The sequence below is a fragment of the Tupaia chinensis genome, unplaced genomic scaffold, assembly GCF_000334495.1.
Source record: "Tupaia chinensis unplaced genomic scaffold, TupChi_1.0 Scaffold000266_1, whole genome shotgun sequence".
Taxonomy (NCBI): Eukaryota; Metazoa; Chordata; class Mammalia; order Scandentia; family Tupaiidae; genus Tupaia; species Tupaia belangeri.
In genome coordinates this window covers 216,070-243,377 of record NW_006159746.1, presented here as the reverse complement: position 1 = coordinate 243,377, position 27,308 = coordinate 216,070, and the positions used below count along the sequence as shown (strand labels likewise).

Below are 27,308 nucleotides of genomic sequence, written 5' to 3'. Positions count from 1 at the left end.
TACACTAACTGCTGGTCCCATTATTTGGAGGTTTTTGAACAGGGTAATGACATTACAAACTTAGTAATTTAGGGAAACTACTTATGACGATAAAAGCTCATGGAAAAATAGAATTGAAGTGTGAGTTCATTTAGTGCAATTTTTTTTTAATTCACGCAGTTTTTCATAATATATATTTTCCATAAACTTGTTGAAGACACACAGTTCTACGTCTGACTGACCTAAACACAAATTTGGCTCTATTGGTTGAATGAGGACTGAGGTTTCCACTGTTCACTCAAAATATGCTTACTGATTGCCTCCCTAGAACATTTTATTAGCCACATTGAAGAAGGTAGTCATGAATAAGCACCATCTCTAACCTCAAAAACTTGTAATGGAAGAGCCAGAACTGTGCACAACTAAGACGAAGTCAAATGCTACAGTCTGGAAACTTGGACGTTGAAAGAGGTCCTGAATGAATGAATGAATGAATGAATACATGCATGTATACATTCATTAATTTGACGTGTTAAAAATAAGGAATTGCGGGACCAGCAGGTGTCATAGTGGTTAAGGTACTGAACTCTCACTTGGCCATCCACAGTTTGAGTCCTGAACCTGGTGGCTTGAAACACATGCCAGCCCTGTGTACACACATGCCCAAAATCCTGAGAGGAGAAGGGAGGAAAAAGGATACCCCCTGGGGAAGGTGATTTCTCCCTTTCTGTCTCTCTGGCAAGCGCACATGCCCTATATCTCTCAAAAAAAAAAAAAAAAGAATAAAAATAAGGAAATGCAAAACTCAGCTTAAGTTGTACAATATTTAAGATGTATTAGATTGCTAGGGCTGCCATCACAAAATGCCACATACTGAGTAAGTTAAACAGAAATTTTCCCCTCATACTTCTGCAGGTTGGAAGTCCAGGTCAAGGTGTCTGCAGGTTGAGTATCTCCTGAGGCTTCTCCCCTAGCTTGCAGATGACTGCCTTTCCATTGTTTCCTCACATGACCTTCCCTCTGTGCATGCATGCTTTGATGTCTCTATTTGTGTTCAAATTTCTACTCTTTCTGAAGACATATGTCAGGGACTGGTCCCACGTTAAGGGAGCCAGATCCCACAGTTGATGGTGTGACTGGAGTTCTGGCCCTGTTAGCTTGAAAAAACACACCAGTTGCCTGTGCTTTAGTGCCCAAAATCCCAACAGGATAGAGAGATGGAAAAGAGATTGTGTGTAACTATACACCTTTGAAGGGTGCTTTTTTCTTCTCTCTTTGTCTCAGTTGGTTTTGTACATGTGCCCTTTGATAAAAATAAATGAGTGAAGAAACTAGTTATATTGGATTAGGGTTCACCTCAAGGCCTCATTTTGACTTAATTACCCCGTTAAGGCCCAAAGACATCTCTAAAGACCGTCATGTTGCAAGGTCCTGCCAGTTAGAGATTTAACATGCAAATTTCAGGGAGATGCAATTTTGCTTTTAACAGATGTGGACACTAAACGCATTGTTGGTTTTAACCACAAAGACCGACCCAATGGGTATATAGGTCATTTGGCATTACCACAAAGAGTCTAAATTTGAGGTCCTTTGTAAATGGGATGCCTGGGCATACCTCTTAGAAAAGTGTAAACTTGGTTCTCTGATAGATGATTAGGAAAAATGTCCAGTAGAAGGTAGCATCTTTATTTATTTATTTATTTATTTATTTATTTATTTAGAGAGGTTTATGCTGTAGGGTGCATGCACTCACCAGAAAGACAGAGAGAGAGAGAGAGAGAAAGTGAGAAATCACCCCCCAGGGGGGATGGCCACACCACAATCCCTTCTCCTCCATTCTCCTCTTGGTATCTTGGGTTTGCATGCACATGCCCCTGGCATGAGTTTTAAACCACCGGGTCCAGGACTTGAACCACAGTCGACTACATGGGAGTCCAGCAACATAGCCATTACACTAACTGCTAGTCCCTTCTCTCAGGATCTTGGGCACGCACACACATGCGCCTGGCATGAGTTTAAGCCACTGGGTCTGGGACTCTAACCATGGTCGACTACGTGGGAGTCCAGCAACATAGCCATTACTACAACTGCTGGTCCTGGTAGCCTCTTTATTAACCATGATAGAGTGGTTTATGCTGAGGTAATAGCTAAACATGGAAAGTCGATGGTTTAATACCAGAAAAAATGTTTTCTTGCTCATAAAACGTTAGCTATGGGGCCAGTAGGTGGCATGGTGGTTGAAGTGCTGGATCCCACACAGCTCACGTTTTCAAGTCCCAGACCTGGCATCTTGAAAATCATGCTGGATGCGTGTGTGCCCAAAATCCAGAGAGGAGAATAAAGGATAGAAGATCGTGGTGTGGCCATCCTACCTGGGATATGATTTCTTACCTTCCCTCTCTTCCTCTCTCCAGTGAGGGTAAACACACGTGCACTATATATCAAAATGTTATAAAAATTTTAAAAATTCGATATGGTTAGGGTGACCCTACAGGGGTGCTCTCTCTCTCGTCTGTAACTCAGGGTTTCTATTCTGAGAGGTCCCAATAAGGAGAGAGAATGGAGTTCCTAGAAAGGTCATAAGTGTCAGGTTAAAAAATTGTGTGTTAAAAAATTTGTAGGAGAACAAAATGGTGACCCAATTTAATAGAAAATAAGCAACCAATGAGGGAGTTTAGGCAAACATGTTGTCAGATTAGACTGTATTATAATACATACTTGCCATGAAATACTTGGACTCAACTCTTTATTAATTAGGAAAACTAAAGTATCCTTCTGGTATTTAAGGCAAAAGCTAAAGATCATTTATTTAGAACATTCCTAGAGGAGACTTATTTGGTCACAGGTAATTATAATTTCTTAACATGGTGAGAGCTGCAGGATAATTGTACTAGAATTTTTTAAGTCTTTTGAGTAGCAGCTGATTTCTGGGTGACTGCCAAGAAAAGAATGAAACAGGGCCATCAGCGATAGTTTTTGAAAAAGTGTATCACATGCTATTCTTGGGTTCTGCAGGGCTTTTAGTAGAAGCACAGTCAAAGGCGATTTTTAAATCCTCAGGGTTAATATATTTAGTAACAGATGGTTGTAATCATGTAGAATATTAGAAAAGTAACTGGGATTCACCCTCAGAGTCATCAAGAAGCCTTTGAGCATTCGAGAAAGTAGAGAAAATGCTGAGCTGAGACTCTGTGGCCCTGGGCTCCAGCCCACTCTATGTCTTAGTAGCTCTGACCTTTCTCTACTTGACAAGCTGAACTAACCCACAATGAGCCTGCTGGGTGTGTGACCAGACAGAATGAAGGGAAGTATAAAGGAGGCGTAGGAGGTCACAAAGAGGGTCACATTAGAATCACACTCAGGAAAACACATTCTCTGAAGCCAGCAAAAAAGAGTAAGGCTCCATGTGTCATGAGGAAATGTGTGCTTTTATTAGCACAATAAAAAAAATTCAATTAAGCAAAACATTTAGTCCACAAAATTCAATAATATCTAATTATTCTCACAAGGAAATAATGTAAGAACAATGAGAAATGTTTTCTGGGAAAGAAGTTAGTGATTTTCATTGAAGAAGAAAGTCTCGTTTGTTAGAATGATTTACAAAATATGGCAGCCTTCCTCTTTTTAACGCTCACAGTGGCTTACAATGCAAACTGAAAATAAAAGGCAATTAAGTACATACATATAAAAATAAGTAAATGTCAATAAATTTCACTTTAATACTGTCTTTGTTTTTGTTTGTTTTTGTTTTTTAGGTTTTTGCCTTAGGGCACATGTGCTCACTCCCCGGGGGGATGCCTGCACTGCAATCCTTTCTCCTCCAGTTTCCTCTTAGGATTCTGGGTGACCATGCACGTGCCCAGTGTGATTTTCAGGCCACCAGGTCCAGGACTCAAACCACAATCAACCATATGGGGATGTAGTGCCTTAATTACTACTCCACCTGCTGGCTCCCCAGGGTTATCTTATTAACGTATTAATATAATTTTACTTTATAAAGTAGATATAAATGTAATCTGTGATTAATATAATTAACTATTTCACAATAACTGCAGATGGCTAGAGTTCATCTTTATTTCATTAGATGTGACTATCAGTCTTGAAAACCCTACCATTCTGGGACCAGCAGTTAGCATAATGGCTATGTCGCTGGAGTCCCATGTAGTCGACCGCGGTTCGCATCCCGGACCCAGGGGCTTAAAACTCACGCCGGGTGCATGTGCGCGCATGCCCAAGATCCCGAGAGGAGAATGGAGGAGAAGGGATTGTGGCCTGGCCATTCCCCCTGGGGGGTGATTTCCTGTCTGGCGAGTGCACGCGCCCTATAGCAAAAAAAAAAAAAAAAGAAAGAAAAAAAGAAAAAGAAAACCCTACCGTTCTTAGGATTAGGATCCTTATATCAAAATATAATGAAATCACATTCACTTTTTGGGGCAAACATTGATTTAAACTATTTCCTGCAGATGGCATTAATATCTGCAGATATTTTAGAAGATTTAGCATTTTACAATTAGACTTAAACAGATGATTTGGGACCAGCCAGTGGCATGTTAATTAAAGCAGCTGGATCCCACCTGGCCAACTGCATGCTTAGAGTTCCAGAACTGGTGGCTTAAAAATACACTGGGTGCATGTGTATGTGTGCCCCAAATCCTGAAAGGATCATAGTAGAGAAGGGATTGTGGCATGGCCATCTCCCCAGCAAAAATGCTCTTTGACTTTCCCTGCACCTCATCCCTCTCCAGTGAGAACATGCACCCTATACAAATTTTTAAAAAGGGGAGGAGATGACTTGCTCTTACTAGAGTATACAAGACTGAATAAGGTACAAAACAAAATGCTTCAAATTTTATATCAAAAATATTCAAGACCTGTGATGACTAATAAAATGAGTACATAACTAGTTAATATTCCTATGACCAGACTGCTCCTCTGGACAAATGTGGGTGATTTAATTTTAAAAAGAGATCTGAAGTAACAATATATTTAATATTGCTTAAAAATACACGAACAAGTTATATCACTGAGGTCCTGAACATGAGTCTGGCTGTTTGCCAGGTACTGGCGATACTCTGGCAAATGAAACACACATATCCTATCCCTTGTTATCATGGAACCTAATGCTAATTAAAAAAAAAGGGGGGGTCCAGCAAGTGGTGTGGTGGCTAAGGTGTTGGATTCTCACATGATAGACCATGGTTCAAGCCCTGGACCTGGCGGCTTGAAAATCACGCCAGTGCAAGTGGTGTGTGCACAAAATCTCAGGAGAATGGAGAAGGGATTGTGGTATGATTGCCATCCTCCTGGGGGATAGTTTCTCATTTTCCCTCTATATGTCTCTCTCTCTCCAGCAAGCATGCACCCTATAGCAAAAATACTAAAATAATTTCTTTAAAAAAATTATGACCATTGAGCATTATTATTGACTAATCTCTCTTCTATGTGTGTGTGTGTGTATGTGTGTGTGTGTGATTGCTTACAACTCCATGAGATGTGTATTATTATTTTCCCTAATTTTTCAAATGTATGTATAATTTTTCAAAAAGTGTGGAGTTGAAAAAAGGCAGTCAATTGGAAATGGTATGGATAGAATGCTTTTAACCACTAAGCTATTCCTTTCTCATTCTGATATGACCAAAAACCAGTTGGCAAGTTGGAGAACAAAGTTTCACCATTTATTGGGTCATTGGAAAAGCCATGATATATTTTTCTATGTTGTTCTATGCAAAAATATGTCATGACTTTTCCAACAACCCAGTATTTTTACCCTTAAGGTCAAACCTAGGCATCTGTGGTAGAAGAAATGAAGAACTCCATATTTCATTTAGAAATCACTGAAGTCACATTTCCTTTTATTTCTGTAAAGCACTTGTTCTCACCGGAGAGAGAGAGAGAGAGAGAAAGCACTTGTTCTCACCAGAGAGAGAGAGAGAGAGAAATCATCCCCCAGGGGAGATGGCCCTATGATAATCCCTTCTCCATTCTCTTGGGATTTGGGGGCACACATTCACATGTGCCTGGTGTGTTTTCCAAGCTGCTGAGTCCAGGACTCCAACTGTGAAGTTGGTCATTTGAGATCTACCTCCCTTAACCTCCATGCCACCTGTTGGACCTTGAAGTCACATTTTTTATGATGCTAATCCAAAGTGATGCTCATGTTATCCTTGTTTTGCTCTAATACTGTATTGTTTCATTTCTAAAATGTGAATGAAAAGATGGAGTTAGAACCAAAACAGTGCACGGGATGGAACCACTGGAAGTGTTAAGAGGATATCTGGCCCACTCCTGCTGGGAAAGCATTAGCTTGGGAACCACAAAGCTTATGTCTGTGTGATTTGCAGCTCTCCCATATGCTCCACTTGTCAAATCAGAATTGATGAAGACCGGGATATTTTAGTCACCAGAGTTAGTTTTTAACCTGGAGCTCTTTGAGTAGCAGTACCTTCGCTGCACCTATGGAACCCTTTACTCTTCTGGACTATTGCTTCATATAAATTGATGCAAACTGTCCTGCTGGGCTGTCTGCTGCTTCTCTCTCTGCACTGTCCTCACTTCAAAAGCCTAGCAGTCCCCCAAAGGATAATATCATGACCCAAGCTCCCCTACCCAGAAGACCCATCTTCCAGGCTTTGTAGCTGCCCTTCCCACCAGGAAGTTCTCTATGAGGAGTGACCTCCACCCTGCATGGGTTAGGGCAGTGCCTCTCGAAGATTAGCACGTATAGGAATCACCTGGAGATTTATTAAACTAGATTGCTTGGGCCTGTCTCCCTTTGTGACTCTGTAAATCTTGGGTTAGGACAAAAGAATTTGCATTTCCAACAAGTTTCCAGGTGATGCTTATGATGTTGCAATCCTAAAACTACACTCTGAAAACCAATGGGTGAGAAGACATAAGTAACTGCTTATTAGTATTAAAAAGTAATGTCTGGTAGTGAGGCACTTAGTTGAATAAATTAGAATAAAATTGAAGTTGCTCCTAAATATGGATTGCACATTCTCAGTCATTGTATATTTTTATATAGTAGTAAAGAAACAGGTTATTAAAGTAATATACCTGCAACCCTATGACTGTCCTACATGACTGCACTTTTCCTTACAGCCCATCCTGACTTGCTAACCATTGACATTTGGAGGCTGGTGAGTGTGAGAGCTGAGGATCATTTGTCTCCAAGCAGAAATTCAAGGCTTAGGGTTTTCCTATGAAGTATAGACAGATAAAGGAAAAAGACAGGCAGTTCTGCAAGTCACCTGGGAGATGTCTAAATAGCATTGAGTTGTAGAGAATTTTCATGCAGTCCAAACTTTATCTTGAGCAAGTAATAATGTGGGAATTGCAACAGGCACCTAGTCAAGATTATGGCTTGTGCGTGTTTGTTTTGGGAACATAGTGCAGTGATTCTCGTAGTTCACAGTCTCACTGAGAACCCAAAGTGAAAGCAGTGTGTGTGCAAATGTACCAGTGATTCAGTAGTGCTTCTTAGGTGAGCCAAAAGCAATTCAGCATTATGTCTAAGGTAAAATTTGAGGAGCCACTTTTAAATGATACTTCAGTCCGATCAGCCATCTGTGTTTCTGGATTTGTCTGTTGCTTAATAAGATTTTGTAGTAAGGGCCAATCTTCTGCTTAAATTGATGCACTACTCTATACTTCTACAAAATACCAATGTTCTATCTGCATGTTATCCCTAATTTCATGTTTTCATTGTCATTTAAAAAGTCTATAAAGCAAGCTTGTGGTCACATTTGGTCCATTCAGGTTTAGAGACGAAATGTCTCCTTCAGCATAATTCCTTAGAGTAGCTCCTTCAGTTGATTTTGAGCCACTAGACAATTCAGTCAACTGTATCTACAAAAAAAAAAAAAAAAAGTAAAAGTAAAAGGCTTTTTGTCTGTGCTTTTCTATGAAAAGAGATGTACTTCTACTGTTCCTATAGCTTTATGTCTTCTCAGAAGATCACATCCACCTTGGGCATACGATACTTCAAGTTTTATGCGAAAGCAGTAGGATGTAAACTTACTGATAATCTTCAAATAATTGATATAAAATTTATTTAACACATTCTATTTGTCTCCATTTTGAATAATTAATGAAAATAGAGGGCCCCCTGAGGCTCAGAAAACGTTATTAGAGAGAGAAAGGAAATTGATATAAAAGAATTGATATAAAAGACAGCGTGAAGGGAATGATTAGACAATATCCTTAGCAAATACTGTGTTATTAAATAACTTAGTGAACCAAAGGTGAATGTATTGAGGTAAAGAGACAAGTGTGACAGAACAAGTGCTGACGTTTTAGGTTTTAAGAAGTAGTCATAATAGTAGTCAGTAAAACTCATATCGCAGAAAATTACTGGAAATATTCATAGCTAAGGGATGTATGAGGTATGCTCTGTTCCCTTATGAACAAGTATTTAGGAATAGAAAGCTGATAAAAGGACTACTGCAAAGAATTGTAGCATGGTAGGAGTGTGTGGGCAAGGAAAGGAGGCTAGGAATTAGAAACTATGAGGATGACTTAAAGCATAAGGTATGTATTGAGGGGGGAGAAAAAGAACATTAGGAGTTATTCAGTCAGGGACCAACACATGGCATGATGGTTACCTTGCTGGATTCCCACGTAGTCAACTGCAGTTCAAGTCCCAGACCCATCGGCTTAACAACCTCATACCAGGCATGTGTGCGTGCATATCCAAAATCCTGAGAGGAGAATGGAAGAGAAGGGATTGTGGCATGCCTATCCTCCCTGGGGGTTAATTTCTTGCTTTCTGTCTCTCTGTCTCTCTGTCTGTCTGGCAAGCACACATGCCCTATAGCAAAAATCTCTCTCAAAAAAAAAAGAAAATCATTCAATTGTAAGTAAGTATAGAGAAGGTTGCCACAAGATGGTCAGTTTTTCTTCTGAGCAACATTAGAAAATAAAGAATTTTATGGTGGAGCAGATTGTTTAAACTGAATGGATCCATGTGAAATATCTCCCAAATGCATCCAGAACAGGGACAAAATGTCATCTACATGTAACAGTTTGAGATCCTTCTTTGGTCAAGTATGTTACTGTAATCTCCACTTAAATCAGCAGAAAAAAACGTGCAATTGGCCTGATTTAGCAGTAACCTGGATAGCACATACATAAAACTGTGTACTTCCCTAGATAAATGTCACAATGTTTCCTTTCTTAGACTATCAACAAAGTGCTACTACAGTATGCTGCAATTGTATCAAATGACTTCAGTTCATACTGTGATAAGGAAAATGTGGTGAGTAAAACTGGCTCTACTTTTAAGTATTTCTCAGTTGAGATGTACTACTTTAAACTATGTGTAAGACAAATTGCTGACTTTTCACACAGGATGATAAGAAATAAGGGTCTCTGGAAATTATTTGAAAACTTCTCCAGTAGCCTTGAACCGGTTTTAGTACAGTGGTCGCATGAAGATTGAGAACGTCTCAATCCTGGCCAATGTGGTTTTCCATGTTGATGAGGAACAAGACTAGCCTCAAAACTTGAAAACTTGCATATTCAAAAATCACATGAGTGGACAACTTGGGCATTAAAGGCTAGATAAGAATTGGTACCAGCTAGTTTCCTTTTGGCCCAATACTAAAACAAATATATTTAATCTTTTAGTATAGGTTTTCAAGTAAATTGAGAAGGATAGCTAAAGTGTAGAATGATGCAGATTTCTACTCTGAATTATTAATTTAATCTATTTTTGACCTTGGAGGAGATAGTAATACAAACCAACATTGTTATTCAACTTAACCAATAAGAGACAGAAAGAGAAGTCAGATAAATTAAAGTTATCTGGAATATAAAAATTGTTATTTTAAGGTGGAGAGTGAAAGCTTTCTTATTCAGCATCAGTAATATTAGGAGAACTATATTGACAATATAGATTTAAAAAAAAAGGAGGCACACTGGGAAATAATGATTACAGAAATGTTTAACAAGAAAACCAGATTTTTCCCTTCAAAAAAAATCAGTTCTCATTATCACATAAGTCTAAAAGAGAATTCTAAAGGAAGCTACTAGTCTTCTCACTGAAACCTCCTTGACCTCTTGCTGACAGCTCATTAAGATAAGTCAATCCTAATGGTTCTTAAGGACTGCAGAAGATGGTTCTTTCCTTTAAATTAATATTCTGCCCAGAAATTGTATTAAAACTTTCAGACATCTCAGCAGTGATTTGTAATTGCCATTCGTTATAAATATTCTAAAATCAAAATAATTTGTTTGTTGAAAACATATATTTCTGGGACCAGCAGTTGGCATAATGGCTGTGTCGCTGGACTCCCATGAAGCCGACTGTGGTTCGAGTCCTGGACCTGGTGGTTTAAACTCATGCAGGGCGCATGCCCATGCATGCCCAAGATCCCAAGAAGAAAATGGAGGAGAAGGGATTGCGGCATGGCCATCTCCCCGCAGGGGTGATTTCTCGTTTTCTGTCTCTCTGTCTGTCTTTCTGGTGAGCTCACTCGCCCTATAGCAAAAACCTCTCAAAAAAGCAAAAACAAAAACAAAACAAAACCATATATTTCTAATTAAATAATAATATATCTCTAAAGTATTATATTGAGGATATAATCTGTGCTGACACTTGTAAAAAGATTCTGTTTATATTAGGAGAGATAAATTCAGGACTTTGGAAGGTAACTGTGTGCTACTAAGGCTACTTCCTGTCATTCAGAAAGGAAAACTAACTTGTAAAAGCCCCTGTAGACTTGTATTTTATGTATTAACGTACTTGATTTCATATTTGAAAATGCTTTCATGAAATCATAAATCAGTATTTTTATTATTCTGTGTATTTTTATATATGTTTTATACTTTTCGAAAACAATTTTTTATTAAAAAAAGGTCTTTGCAGTTTTTAATATTATAAAAATAATTCCCTGAACATTTTCTAAATGCTTTTCTCCCCTAATTATTGATATATTGACCAGCCTTATACTCTACCACTTAAATATTTTACTTTTATAAAAGGATATCTATTAGCTACTTACTTTCAGTTGAAACAAAATAAAGAAGTCTTTTTGTACATTTGCCTGACTACATGTAACTACTGTTACAGATTTATTTTAATATCAAGACTATCAAAACTTATTGAACATTTTTCAGTATATATATGGTGTGTGTGTGTGTGTATATATATATATATATATATTTACACATTTCATCTGCAAATTGAGCTAAAAGCTTTTAAAGATGGACAGCATTTCATATGTGACCATAACATTTGATTTCTTGGGGATCAAATTAAAGAAAAAAGTTTAAAAATTATTTTCTGCTGTGACATTTTAAATCAGAAATGGGTCAAAACATTTTTATACACTTTATTCCTTTTTCTAAAATACAGGCAAGCATCACTATCAAAATCAAAATTATTTTTAAATAACTTCTTTTAAAAATTGTTTTAAATTCAGAAATGCCTCATTCCTATAGAAATAGGAACAAACCTAGCTTTTTCATTCCTTGTATTTCTGGTTTCTTACTTTGTTCCAAGTAGAGATAAAACTCAATGCATTGTGATATTTTTTTAGGAGAAACGTCAAAATATACAAATAAAAAAATAAAACTTGACTACAAGTATAGGTTATCTTACTATACTCTTCAACAAGCAATAACTGAATTAGATCAATGTTTCTTTTACTGTGGGCACTTTTTTTCATATACTATGAAGTTGTATAAAATAAAAAAGTTGTTCCAAAATTAGATTGAAGGAAGATTTATGTAATCTAGTTCTCAACAGTGATTTGATAACTTGATTCAATAAAATTGAACTTTGCATATTTCAAAGTCAGGGAAAGCTTAAAGAAGGAGGAGAGTCTCTTATTTAATTCCTTCCGTCTCTGCCTGGGAAACTGCTCCCTTCCTCGGAGTCTTACTTGGGGCCGACAGCAAGCCCTGCAAATGAGCCTCATTGTCCATGTTCACTTTCTTCTTAATGGTTCTTGTGCTGCACCTGATCATACAAAGAAGGCTTGGTGGTCGGCCTTTATTGATAAAGCTAGTTCTAGAGTCTTGTTACATATGTCAGTAGAGATAAGTCCAAATGCTAATATCAAATAGTCTACCAAGTTAACTTGGGCCCAGAGAACAAGGTGATAAACCCTTCACCTGTGTCATTGCCCAACTGCTTATTATGAGTTATGTTCTTACTTCAATCTTGGATTTCTCCCTGGTAGGATTGCCTAGTTTAAGCTGTATCTTCCCCTTCTGCAATGAAAAAATAAAATAAAATAAAAAATCCCAGTGATTGTGCTTCCTAGCAGAAAAAAAAATGTCTATTGGTTCAGTTTGTGAACTTGTTGAATCCTCTGAAAATGTAACCATATCTGCTATAGAAGGGACTAACCCTTCATCAAGTAGCTTAATCGCAGCTGGAGAACAGAATTATTTGAATCATTCTGATTCAGTATGCTGGGGACAGATATCTGTTTTAATAAAATATAGGTCATATAATAGTCATATCATAAAATCATATAATCAAGGCAACATAATAAAACTGTTTTCATAAATAAAAGTTAGGATGTGGTTGTCTTAAGAGTCCAATAGGGGCCAGCAGGTGGCATGGTGAAAACCCAGCATCTTGAAAACCATGCCTGTCACATGTGTGAGCATGCCCAAAATCCCGAGAGGAGAATGGAGGAAGCAATGGTGACATTGCTATCCCCCTGGGGGGAGGGAGGGGATTTCTCATTTTCCCCCTCTCTGTCTCTCTCTGGTGAGCACATGTGCTTTATGGCAGAACAAAAACAAACCTAAAAAGATAAGAATTAAAAGAAGAGGAAGAAGGAAGGAAGGAAAGAAAGAAAGAGGGGGAGAGAAAGAGAGAGAGAATTCCAGGGAAGAATGGCCATCCTGTAATCCTTTTCCCTCCATTCTCTTAGAATTTGGGGAACACACAACTGGCATTTTTCCTTTCTTTCTTCCTTTCTTCCTCTCCCTCTCCCTCTCTTTCTGGTGAGTACATGCATCCTATAACAAAACTTGTTTTTTTAAAGTATGGGTGAACAATAATAAAATCTTTCCAGTGATGAAAGCTATCACCTCTCTGACCCCCTGTGTGAGATTTTTGCATGATTCTCCCTGATTTGCTATTGCCTTATTTCCCAGCAACTTGGAAGATATAACTATTTTCTTGCTTTGCCTGGTTTCTCCCCCTAATCTACTTTTTGGAGTCAATATGCAGCAAATATTTAATGATTCTACAACTATTCTAAATTATATTTTCCAAATATAAATTAATTTATTTTTATTTATTTATTTTTTTTTTACTATTCTAAAGTCACATGTAATACTATGGAAAAGCTTTATATCTGTGTTACTGTTACATTTCTGCCTTCTTGGAAACAAGTAGAGAAATATTTTTTACGCATGTTAATCACTATGCAGTAATCTGAGTAAGAAGAAGCGGGAGGGGGATGGGGGGAGACACAGTAGCATGTATAATGTATTTAAGGTAGGCTGGTGAGACAAGGAAAAGCAACTCAAATAAAAAGTAACATAAAACAAATACCACATGAGTGACGAAAAGATCAAATCATGAAAGGAAAAACTTGAACTTGAATAATAGCTGTGATTCAATAGGCAAACAGGAAAATGAGAGGAAAAATATGACTGGAGCCGGGGAATGAAGAGCCTTCAATACCAGCATGGGGACTTTCTCTGTAGCCAGGGAACTCATTAAAGGCATTTGTTATTGTCGTTGCTGATTTAATTTGGGGGGGGGGATTTAAAAATTCAGTGTTTTGGTTTGTCAAACAATAAAAGAATACCAACTAATCTGTTTCCTTAAAATAAATCTTAAAACATAGACCACAGTTAATTTCTGAGTTTGAAATGTCACAATATTAAGGATAAAAGGAACTTGAGTAGCAGGTCTCTAACAGTTTATTGTCTCTGTGTTATTAAACGTCATCCCCCCATAATGGTCATTAGTTTTTTTTTTTTTCCTTTTTGATTTCTAGCTGTTAAAATCATATCTTGAAATAGCAGAACTATTATATTTGCCAAGTTAATATATTATCAGTGAACAGCTATATACTAACACTTTTCTATGAACTCATTCAGTTATTCAGTATGTAAAGGATACTCACAACACTCCTTTCTTTCTTTAAGCCATGTATCCTGATGAACAACATTCAACAATTACGGGTCCAGCTGGAAAAAATGTTTGAATCCATGGGAGGGAGAGAGGTGGGTATGTTTTCACTCCTGCATTTGCCAAATACCTACTTAGAATCATTAGCACCTCTCATTTTTGCTATATAAAGTATTATAGTCAACTTTCTACGGAGTTTAGCTATGAATAAGAAATGCTGATAATCTAAAATCCCATCAAGGACTAAAGTGATTATTGCCTACAACAGAATGCTTCGGTAATATATTAAAAGCGTGAATAGGAGAAAGGAAATACCCTTTCACCATGTGTATACATAGTCATATATACACAATTAAATATATGCATATATGCTAATGATCTGTTAGGTTTCTTTCTTTTTTTTTTTTACTGTATTGTACGATGTCAGCTTGATATTGATGTTTGTACTCAAATATGCTTTGTGGCACAAGTGGTCTTTGATGTACAAGTGGTTGGTGTTTTACCTCACAAAAGCTCTGTCAAAAATGTGTTGTGGGCTGTGTCTGTAATGTGTCGTGTCTTTGTCCAACATCTTTGACTTGCATTTCCATGAGCAGAAGAAGGAAGGAGAAAGATTCTTTTATGAGGTTTGTGAGAGTACGCATCTTATCCTTTACCTGGCTGGTTTCCTTTCCCTGTACCCAATGACCTTTCCACTTCCCATGTATTCTCATTTGCTTGTTTGAACAGGCAGAGCAAAATATCAGCTGTGCTCCTGCCTTGTCCTGCTTGTTACAGTCTTTTCTTTCACAAACAGACATGAGCAACTGGGGATTAAAGACTGGAGAAGGTGCCAAGAGTGAGAATCATGAAGGAGTCCTTCCCCAACCCCTTAGTGAAAATCCCATGACTGCTAATCAAGAATGTGTGACTATTTCTGTTAAGAGTTGATATTTGTGGGAACAGCAGATGGTCTAATGGCTACATTGCTGGACTCCCATGTAGTCGACCATAGTTCAAGTCCTGAATTCAGTGGCTTAAACTCACACTGGGTGCATGTGTGTGCATGCCCAAGATCCTGAGAGGAGAATGAAGAAGGGATTGCAGCATGGCCATCTCCCCTGTGGGGTGATTTCTCAATTTCTGTCTCTCTCTCTCTCTTTCTCTCTTCCTGGCAAGCGCACACCCCCATAGCAAAAACCTCTCAAAAAAAAAAAAAAAGTTGATGTTTATATTTACTGTGAGAAGGTGTATGGGATATATGTAAAGCTAGGTCAGATTTTGAGACAAAGTATCCTGTTTATTTCCAAATTTTGAGGCTGCAAATGCTTCTTGTAAAATGGAGCCTCTTCACATGTGATGTTGCTTTTAGCTTCAAAGATACATGTGTACATCTTCCCCCATCCCCACTGCCTGGTGTCTGCTTTGTTTTTAGGCTTTTGGAAAATAGACTTGCTGTTTAGCATCCTGCAAATGAGAAACACTAGAATACATGTGTTCTGGTGCAAAACTTAAAAGATGAACTTTTATGAGCTGTGCTTCTATTGCAGTCTCAGTTTAATTTGTAAAATACGGCTTTATTCCCCAAAGTAAGTTCATGCTTTTTGCAAGGTTTGAGGGCATCAATCTCCTTTTTAAATTCTTCTGCTGAATTAGGTGAGTGCAAGCAATTGGGGATCATAACGCGAGATTCCCTTTTCAATTTTAGTGATGTTTCATATTCAGACTTTGAAGAGTAGTGAAGAAATTACTGATTTCTGATGGGAAATCCTATCTCCTTTCAGTCAGTTTTAAAGACCACCAATCACTTAAGTATGAAATTATATTTCAAATGTCATATTTCCAGAAATTTCTCCTTATTCTACTACTATTTCATTACTATTCTGTTAGAGCTCTATGGGGAATGACATATTACTGAGCTCAATATTAACAAGACAAAGCAGAAAAGACAGCCCTAGTTGACAAATCAGACCTGTGCTTAAAGGAAACTGTAGGCCAAGCTACATATAAACTGAAAATATGTGACTGCTTGCTTACCAATCAAAACTAAACTCATGTCAGGCAAAACTGCCAGTTTGAAATGTACAGGTTTTGCATCCTATCATTCCAAATATGTGACTAAATCATAGGATTCATTCTACTGGAGAAAATAATGAAGACATAAATACTGAGCTTGGTAACTTCTCCCTTTAAGAGCCCTTGCAATGTCTATTTGCTAAAATACATACTTAATCAAAAGGATAGTTTTAGCTAAACATGTTATATAAAATGAATTCTAATATAATCGGTTGGAAGGATAGCATTGACCCTAGCTCCTATATTTAGAGTTTTTAAACTCCCTCTCCTCCCTTTGTCTATGCTCTTTTGTGTTTTTCTATCTCTCCTTTAAATCATATCTCTTACTCTCTTTTACTTTTATTATCTCTTACTCTCTTTTACTTTCATCTCTGTTCCTCTACTGCTAAGAGAAGGCTTTAAGCAGGCCCAGTCAGCACTGATGTAGGGATTGATGAGATGTTGGGGGAAGCAAAATCTATACCCAAGCCTGAGAGTAACAGCCACCCCCCAGCCATAAAGTTCAATTAATATGGAATTTTGTTGGAGTTGCTGGTTGCTACACTCAGCCTCCTTTAGGCACCAAAATCTCAAAATAATTGTCAGAGTTCTTCCAATGTAGTTGTGGCAGTACTGAAATGAGTCTCTTAACTTGGGCTTTTACAAAGATTAAAGAGGATTTTGAGAATTATAGGATTCACTCATTTTTATGAGAAGAGTAGACAGTACTTGATACAGACACATTCTGTGTCCTTTAAAAGTTATACAATATGTATTGATGCCAACTCCTAGTTTCTTTCTCACAGTAGAAGTGGTTATAAACTTTGACAGGTATTATTAAGGGGAACTTTTCAGCCCAGAACTTCCTTTAGGAGCTTCTTATTATTTTATCCACCACCAGCTGTGCTGGGATGTGTTCTTCTTGCTATGAAATTAATTAGCAAATAACTGCTTGTGCAATTGCTCAGAATAGTTTTTAATACTGTGTATTTATTAGTTGGCTTCTAACAACAGCGTTGCTTGCCTTTAGAAATATCTGCAAAGTGCTGGCCGCTTGCAGGCATGGCTACCACCAGCTGTGCTGGGATGTGTTCTTCTTGCTATGAAATTAATTAGCAAATAACTGCTTGTGCAATTGCTCAGAATAGTTTTTAATACTGTGTATTTATTAGTTGGCTTCTAACAACAGCATTGCTTGCCTTTAGAAATATTATCTGCAAAGTGCTGGCCGCTTGCGGGCATGGCTGCATGCTGCTGCAGCTCTCTGCCATCTTACCCTCATCACTGTGTTGGGGTAGTTGTTCTTTCTTTACAGGACCAGCCTCTTTCCCCTCTGGAAATAGAAAGAGTGACTAAAATCTGTTTTTGGTGGCAAGATCCTTTCTCAGAATGGAGTCCGGGATGGAAACATTGCCCCACACCATGACAATCGTGGGATTATGTTGTTGATATTGACTCTAAAAGTGGTCACTTGAGCAGTCACTGTTAACAACTGCACACACAATATCCTGTGAGGGTGAAAGGAATTATTTCCTAATGTCCCAATTAGAAAAAAAAGAGAGAAAATCAAATCACTAAATGTCTTATCCTATAAAGTGACTTTCCATCATGTTTTCTTACACACGAATTAAGAGGATGTTTTGACATATATTTCTGATCCCTCTATAGAATGCTTTTTAAAAAAAGAAGTCTCAAAAACCATGAGGAAAAGGCCTTTAAGAAAGAAGCCCATATTCTGTTTTTTGTTTTTGAAGCACCTCAAATGATTTTTTTTTAATGTGCATACAGTTTGGGGAATCACTATATCAAAAAGAATTAAATGTATTAAAAAGAATTAAATAGGGACCAGCAAATGACATAATGGTTACATTGTTGGACTCTCACATAGTTGACTGCAGTTTGAGACCTAGATCCAGCTACTTAAACTCACACCAGGTGCATGTGCATGCATGCCCAAGATCCCAAGAGGAGAATGGAAAAGAAGGGATTGTGGTATGGCCATTCCTGTCCCCCCCCCCGGGGGGGGGCGTGATTTCTTGCTTTCTGTCTCTCTGTCTGTATCTCTCTGAAAAGCACACATGCCTTTTAGCAAAAATATCTCTTAAGAAAAAGGGGGAGGAATTAAATACATAACCCATATTATGGACTGACGTGAGCTAGAAGTTAAATTTGTTGCAACACTTTATACTTTACTACCTGCCCCTTCATACCACAATAACAGTACAATGATTTTTAGCATGCCATGTGATAATTTTCATTTATCGGTGAATTATTGTTTTATTATCCTGTAAACACTGAAATAGCCCCAAAGTTAAACAGATATATTTTAGCCTGTGCTATTTTAATAGATTATTTATGTCATGAATATAACTTAGTATATACCAGCTGCAAATAAATTCTTAGACTTAACTATTTTGTAATAAATGCATATCAGTATAGAATGTGAAAAGGATTTATTTGGAGTTCTTAGATCTGAAATCTAATTCATAAAACTCTATGAAAACATAATCAGAGATTTAAATTTAATTTCAGACAGTCATAAGAAATTGGTTATGAAACTCTATAGAATGAATAGAAATTGATTTAGAAGGGATTGACTGTACCATGTAAGCATAAGATGCATGACTCCTTCCCAGTATTGCATTGGTAAAACCATCATGAATGGCAGAGTCTATAGCTATCCATGAGCCTGCTGACTGTTGATAGTACTTCAAATTCTAGAGGGTAGCCATCATTAAGACATTTAGGGTTTGCTTGTTCAGGTAAATTTTCTCATTCTGTTGACCACAAAGCAGACCAATTAGGTACAATAATGATGCTATTTTTATTGATATTTCACAAAAAAGAATAAAATCTTCTAACTCACCTTATGGTGGCAAACTTTCTTGTGAGAATAACTTTCAAGTGTCTCAGGCTAAGAAGGATCATAGGAACTGGAATGTAATTCTGTTGTCCCAAATAGGTGTACATTTTATGGATGGTTTAATTATTTTTTTGCTTCAGAGATTCCTATCTGTATCACATGTAACTCTTAATGGAAAATTCAATGTGTCAATTAGAAATTGCATCTGACTACACAACAGTGTGTGCACATAGCTCATTGAAATTCATTGTTAAACCTATTAACCCTGTGAACTTGGTCATTAGCTAAACAACCCTAAATCAAAGAGCAAAGAAATTCACTTTTGTTGTTTTTCACTTGGTACTACTCTGTCAGCCTTCTATGTGCTTAGACAAGAGGAATTGATGATTACTGCTTTAAAGAGTATAATACTTCATGTCAGTAGTTCTTAAACTTCAACATAATCAGAACTACCTAGAGAGCTTATTAAAACATACATTGGGCTGTCTCTGTGATCCACTGCTAACACCTGCTCAAAGTGATGCTGGATCCACATGGAAGATCTTAGGTTCTTCTCCCCTGTCTGTTTGTACACAGCAGGCCCACCAGCCAGAGTGATCATGACTGGCTAAGAAGGTTGCAGGAGAGGATCTTGCTATAAGACCCAGTTGAGTGTACTGGTCTTTCTTCTCTCTTTTTTATCTTCTTTTACTCTCTTTGTTATTCATTCTCATGAGAGAATTAAATGTAATTTTGGGACCAGCAGTTGGCATAATGGCTATGTCGCTGGACTCCATGTAGTTGAATGTGGTTCAAGTCCCTGACCCAATGGCTTAAACTTACACTGGGTGCGTGCGTGTGCATGCCCAAGATCCCAAGAGGAGAATGGAGAAGAAGGGATTGCAGCATGGCCATCCCCCCAGGGAGTGATTTCTCACTTTCTGTCTCTCTGTCTTTCTGGCAAGTGCACGCACACTCCAACAAAAACCTCTCTTAAAAAAAAATTGTAATTTTAAAAACAAACAAACAAACAAAAGACCCACTGCTGATCTCTATCCCCCAGAGTATGTGACTCTGGGTTTGGGGCATGGCCCAGTATTTGCATTTCTACTCCTGGTCTGGAGACTACACTCAGAGTTAGTGCTGTGTGTTTTTTAGAACAGGAGCCAAGTCATTAGAAAATAGTTCAAAATACTCCTTTGTCTTATCTCTGCACAACTTCTAATGGCCTACTCTTTGTGTTTTGAATCTTGAGAACACATGGGATTCAGTATGTTTAAATGGATATTGGGGCAGAACGCAATAGTGCAAATTTAAATTTAATATTTAAATTAAAGAGTATAATAATCCCCAAATATAGGTGACCAATTTGCAGTCATGGACAAAATTCAGCATTTTTTTACATTAATATTCTGACTTTATGTGTACATTTTATGTATATTCTTATAAAAAGTGATATTCTAGTTGGAAAAGGCTAAGCTCTTTGATCAGGTTTCTTATCTGTTTCAGCTTTCTTTCTTAATATAAATGGAGATATAATTTATTATCTAATAAATTAATGAGAATCAACTCACTCTCTTTATGTTTTTCAGCAGTTACAAAATAAATTATAGACCAAAGTAAGTGATAGATATATATTAGACTTCATGAGATAATGAAATGGATCACAACATATCATGAGTCACAGCTTATCTTCCTTTCAGTTCTAAACTTGTTTCTTAAAGCAACTCATGAAGTTATTCTTATTTGATTTAAATATCCGCTGTTGCCTACTTAAATGTTCTGTATCTGCAGGAGACCAGGACTTGGTATAGTAAATAGAAAGATTTTTTTAAATGCCTTTGGCCTCAAGAAGCTTACAAGGAGCTTACAGTTCCTGTTGTAAAACGATTGGAGCAGAGATATCTGTTAGTACCTAGCAAAAGATTCTTTAGAAGCCAGATGCAGGTCCATGTCTGTCTTGACCCCGCCAAGCATCTCTTTCTCTTATGACTGCTATATGGAAAACAAAGGTCAGAACATGCTGGATATGAAGATAGACTTTATTTTTTCATTAATTCATTCAACACCCAGATGTTTGTTGAGCACCTATTATAAGATAAATTTATTAGAAAAGTCAGAACAATGAACGAGTGAAAGTTTGTTGGAGAAAAATAACAGCCACACTTTTTTAACACAAAAACATCCTTCAATGAAAAGTTATACTTGTTAAATGTAATCCTGTAACGATGCAGAGAATAATCTAAAATTCTAGCTCTTTATTGTGTAAATAAGGTCAAAAGTGACATGTCATTTGGCTAACTTCAATAAAAGCAATCCGTTACTTTTAGTAATCATAGCACCAGATAACTAGAAGAATGGAATGTTTGAAGTCTAGGCTCTTTATTTTGGCAGCTTGCAGATATTGTCTGGTTTCTTTGTCCTCCTAACCATCCCGGCAATTAGAGTTAGCAAATAGGACGTAATAGAAAATTAAGAGAATAATGAAGGCCAGAAGGGCAAATTGTATTGAGGTGATTAAATAAATATGATTAAAAATCCAGCAGTGCTATTACCACACGAAGTTCAGCTGGCCACTGAGCTTGTGGAATTAAGAAGAGGTGCCACTGAGGAGGTTCAGAGGTTTCTGGGCTGGCAGTCTGTGTCAAAATGAAGTACAGACCCAGGCAGGGGCTACTCATTAACCCCTGTACCCAGAGCATTCAAGAGTGATCAGAGGGTCACTTGCATACCTCCCAGTCTCTTTTTAAACAAATACCTCTCTGAATTAAGAAAACTAGAAGAAAGAATAAATGGTACAGCCAAGAGAGACAGAGAAGGAGAGAGAGAGGAGAGAGAGTGAGAGATGGAGTTTCACTTTAGCTGACGTTATCTGTAATCTTTATTCCCCAGTGTTTGTTGTTGTTGTTGTTGTTGTTTAATCTTTTTATTTCCTAGTGTTTTGTTGTTGTTGTTGTTGTTGGGGTTTTTGTTTGTTTGTTTGTTTTTTGTTTTTTGTTTTTTGTAGGGCACATGCACTTGCCAGAGAGAAATAAGACAGAGAAGGGAGAGAAAGTGAGAAATCATCCCCCAAGGAGAGATGGACATGCTGCAGTCCCTTCTCTTCCATTCTCCTCTCAGGATTATGTACATGTAAGTCCATGTGACTGGCATGTCATTTAGGCCACCTGGTCTGGAACTCAAACCACAAAGTTGACCATGAGGGATTTAGCACGTTAACCACCATGCCACCTGCTGGCCCCTGTTTCAATATCTTGTGATCACTTTCAACTGCATATGCTTGATCTAACAAACCATAAGTCAATGCATCACTAGAAAAGTCTAACTTCTTTAGCCTAGTCCAGTCACCGCTCTTTTTCTGCTTGGCATTGGAGTCTTAAGATACCTCATGAAAATGGCTCACTGAGGACATTCTGTTCCCATTACTTGATTTCAACAGGTACGTAAGTCAGGGATTGAACACACCATATTCACATCATTGAACAGTGCTTCATTGTAAGTGCAGTACTGTGAACAGCCACATGAAAAAGACCAGAGAACAGAGCACAAAGTCAGCGTTTACAGAATGAAATTCTAAACATAAGTGTCTCATTTCTTCTATGTTTCAGTTATTTTTCCTCTGTCCAACTCCACCAGATGGTTAACTGATAGATGCACTTAATAAGCTCTGTTCCTTTCTAGTAAGGTTATTATACCTGAGAATTTTTTCCTTTTTTTATATGAACATTTTTAGAAGAGTATTGCATCAGAGAAGATAGTTTCTAAGGGTGCTATTCTTCAATCACCATATTCCAAAAGTAGGACATATGACTTGGGCCTTAGTTTCCACTCATAAAAAGGAGGAAGTTGAACTATGTGATTTTTGAAGTTTACTCTTATTCCAAAATTCTGTGATTGTAAGGATAAGAACCTTGTTAGCAGTTCATGATAGTGGAGGGATAGCATATGTGTTGTAGGTGAGAAGGGGGAAAAAATGTTGTAACCAAGAAAAATAATGTCATGTCACTCATAGAATGCTTGAAGGTTTAATTCCAACAAAAACAGTTCAGAGAAACAGAAACAGAAAAATCCAAAATTTGCTCTTCGTTGACTAGCTCAAAACTGCATGGAGTGCATTATAAAAGATAAGGCAATCTTTTTATTCTTCAGTTGCCTAGGCTTAAGTACCTAATTTAGTATAACTCAAAGGCACTTAGTTGATCTGAAGCACAATAGCAGTTGGATTTACTGCATTCTCTCTTTAATTAGGATGGGAGACAGTAACTGATTTTCAGCAAATATTTGAAGCCAGAAGTTAGAAGTATGAATTTATATAACTGATACATCTACTATAACATTGGTGTACACCTGAATGGGATAAGGAAAATGACACCGTCTATGTTGAAATATGGTCATATAGGTTCTTGGAGAGGGTCTCTCCTAAGAGAAATTTTAAAAATAAAGGAAACACAGGGGAAAATTGGTAGAGCTGGGCACATTTGATTGCAATAGGGAGGGCCACATGCTCTTCTTTCTGACAACATTCTGCAGTATGCATGTTGACATCAAAGACCTACAAATTGATTTAGGGCATTTGAGGGAAAATACCCGACTACTGAATTCACAAGGAGATTCTCACTGATTTTTTGACCATATATTTTAAGTCAAACTAGATCTTATAAAGGAATAGAGTCTGGTCAAGTGGACGGACTGGTGAGAATTGATCTTTTCAAAATAAAAGAAATAGCAGAAGCCCAGATAAAATTGTGAGGAATTGCTTAAACCACTTTTCTGCTTAAAAGCCAGCTTGATAGGTCTGCAAGTGACATGATCCCAGGTGGGCTATCTAAAAGCAGCTGTAGGAACAGTTAGAATGGAAGGAGAAAAGAGGAAAAAGAACACAACTTGGAGATGATTACAATAGCCCAGAAGAGAATTGCTTCCGAGAAAATACTGAGTTGTTGGGAAAGTCATGACATTGTTTTCCTATGCAAAATTGTGTCATGACATTTGTGAAATAATTTCTAAGAATGCTGCTCTTCAATCTCCATGATCCAAGAGCATGACATATTTTCTGGGCCTCTGAGAAACATGCTGAATCAGGACGTGAGAAGGGCAGGACCGATGGAAAAAAAAAAAAACACATCAGGGATATTAACTGTCATATTCAGTGTCCAAGTAAATAGGAAAGGGAGAACACAGAAATCAAAGATGATTTTCACATTTCTGCTTTAAATGGCTATATACCACTTAGCGCTCAGAGGAGATCAGAATAGAAATACATGATGGGCATATAAGAAGTCCATTTTTTATATGCTGCAGTCGAGGTATGTGTGTTCATCAAAGGGGAAAAGTCGAATAGACATGGGAAAGCTCAGTCATGCCTTTGAGACTATGGATATCAGATACGGGCTATTAGTATATAGCTGGTGGTTGAAACCAGATGCAAGAATATGGTCACTCGTGGAGATGGTAGAGAGTAAAAAACCAGAAGACTGGCAAGGGAAAATTGAGGACAATAATATTTAAGGGCTATACAGAGAAGTCAGCATCAGAGAGATAAATCTTGGGCAGCTAAAGAAGCAAGAAACAAAAGAGCTTCAGAAATGAACAGTGGTATGAAGAAGGCTGAGCAGGATAAATAAGGTCATTGGATGTGGCAATTAAGAGACCTTTGGTGACCTAGATGTCACGTTTCCATGTATCTAGAATAGATGCCACATCACAGAGGATGAATGAAGAGTTAGAGGATATTGACAAAGAGTCCATCCAGTTTGCAGTTCTGTTGTGAGCAGTTTGAAGGTCAAGAGAAGGAAAGGTATTAACTAAATGTCGATGACAAGGTAGTTCCAAGCAAATTTGGCTTTTCTTTCATTATTTGTTCTGCTTTTAATTTTAACATAAAAGCCATTTAAGCATATTCATAGCATGGGGTAATAAAATTAATCATAGAGAGATTGAAGATGGAGAGAAAGGAACAATTAGTGGAACAAAATCCAAAAGAAAGAATCAAGAATTAAAACTGAACAGCATTTTTCTTGGCAAGGAAGCTTTTTTTTTTTTTTTTTTTTTCATAAAAATGATGGTAACATTTGCATTTATTAAAGGATTTAATGCGAAAATGTTAAAAAGGGCACAAAAGCCACCAGACCAATGATAAAATTTTGGACTCTGAAAAAGTGAGGACCAGGAAATGAACTTCTTTCCTGATATGCAGTTCTTTAGGTGGGCAAGTAGCAGAACCCTAACACTGATGATAAGCCCCCAGGGCCCCCTAGGGAAAAAGATAAAAATGAGATAGTAATAAACACTCTGGAAAAAAAATAAAATTCACATTAAAGACCTTTTTAAAAGTTTTTATTTATTTACTAATTTCATGAGAGATAGTGAGAGAAAAAGAGTACCCTCAACAGTGTCTTGACGCCACAACCTCCTCCAGTTTCAGCCAGCCTGGATCATGCGCACCCTCATGTCTGGCGTGCACAGGGAGGTCTCCGTACACAAACCTGGACCCTTCTTGTGTGGGGCAGCCTCCCAGATCATTATGTTTTACTGCTGTGCCACCTTCCAGCCCTACACACTACAGATATTTAACTTCTCTCACACTAAGTTTTTTATTTATTTTCAAGAGTTCATATTGAGCTCTCTGATAAGTTTAAATGCCATGGAGGAATGTGATGGCCAGTTTAAAAATTCTGTTATAAGAGGGTTAAATAAAATGTACTCTTTTTAGATCCCGAGGGAGTGAGTTTGTGCTAGAAAACAAATATGCAGAGTAGATATGGTGATCATATTTTCTTAAAAAAAAAGATTTATTTAATTTTATTTATTATTGTTATTATTATTATTTAATTTTACTAGAGAGTAAAAGTGAGAAAGCAAGCTGCCAGGTTCAGGACTCGACCACCACGGTCAGCCATGTGGGAGTTCAGTGCCTTAACCACCATGCCAGCCCCTCCAACCATATTTTCTTAACCAAATAAATATCAGGGCATAATCTGACATGGTCTGGCAATGAGACAAATATTTGAAATCAGGACTAACTTGGAAATTCCAGAACATACAGTTGCTAAGGAATGAAAGGTTTCAAAAGCAGGAGTGTCCTAGTAAGAGTCAAGCAAAGGGTAAGTCCAAGGAAAAGAAACATTCTGACTATCGGGGCTGTTCCTCAGGGGAGTCTTTTCTTGCTTCTTTCTGTCCTCATCTCTTTCCTTGCGCATTTGGTAAATGCTGAGGCATTCAGGGCACTACGAAAGACACCCAGGAGAAAAAGTTAAGTGAGAGTTCTGTGGAAGAAATAGATTTATAGTAGAACAATTAGAGGAGAGCAAAATTTATACACAGGAATAGCAAAAAGCAGTTAGTGCAGAGGTTAGAGCTACTAAGTGCCTGGGGTGAGCAACATTTGGGGGAAGATTTGAATAAATGAATTGTCTTTTAAAGGAAAAGTAGAAGAGCCTTAGGAAAAGAAGAAAGTAAAACATAAAAGCTGCTTTGCCTATTAGCTATGTCAATACGGTAAAAATTCAGTTACTACTTATATGTGACTATGGCTTATTCTGATCATGAGAACCACACTTTATCAGTCTAGATTTTGGAATTCCTAAAATTTTCATTGAGAATAGGTGAAATTCATTTTGAAATTTATTTATTACAAACTCAGAATTCGATTCAGAATTCTTAAATTTTCATTAAGTATATTCCTGTTTACACGGAGCCTTGATTGATTAATCGCTAGCCAAATAAATTGTTCAGGTACACATGCTCATTCAGTTTCTAATTTAGAATAAGTTAATTACCTGTGACTTTTGAGTACTCAGATTTTTCTCTTTGTGTTTAATCTAAATAATAATACAAAGGAAAGTCAAATTAATTTCGAGATTATACTACTTATATAGGCTGTTTTAAACTTTTATGAAAAAAACAGTCATTTTTTACTTTCCCAAGGAAGACAATAATTTTTAAAAACTGACACTAATAATTGAGTCAATGAACTCTCAGATTTCCTATTATTTCCTAAAACACTGAAGAACTAACAAGGATAAAATGAATCTGCCATTTAGTCACATAAATAAGTGCAGAGAACTCAAGAATTTGTCATTTCAGAGCCTAAAGAGATTATTTTATAATTAAATGAGTGATATTTATGCCCATTATTCTCATTATTGCAAAAGACCTATAATTTGCAAAGGCCATACATCAAAATCACTGTGCCTATTCTAATGGTATAATCTAGGCTATATAAACGTTAAATATTTCAATGAAACTAAAAATGTGTCCTTTAAAAGTTGTTGTAGGGCCTGGTTACATGACAGAGGCATTCTGTCTGTTGCCACTTAGAAATACAACCTCTCTGGGACTAGCACTTAG

The 27,308-nt window shown here is 37.3% G+C and overlaps 1 protein-coding gene across 1 annotated transcript in view; it reads left to right on the top strand.

Annotated features, from left to right (window-relative positions):
• UNC13C (unc-13 homolog C) overlaps positions 1–27,308 on the top strand; it is a 656,973-nt gene that overhangs the window by 518,804 nt on the left and 110,861 nt on the right. Inside the window, exons 22-23 of the mRNA XM_006149494.1 lie at positions 9,158–9,235; positions 14,101–14,178. Coding sequence (XP_006149556.1) covers positions 9,158–9,235; positions 14,101–14,178 — 156 coding nt within the window. The remainder of the gene's footprint in view (positions 1–9,157; positions 9,236–14,100; positions 14,179–27,308) is intronic.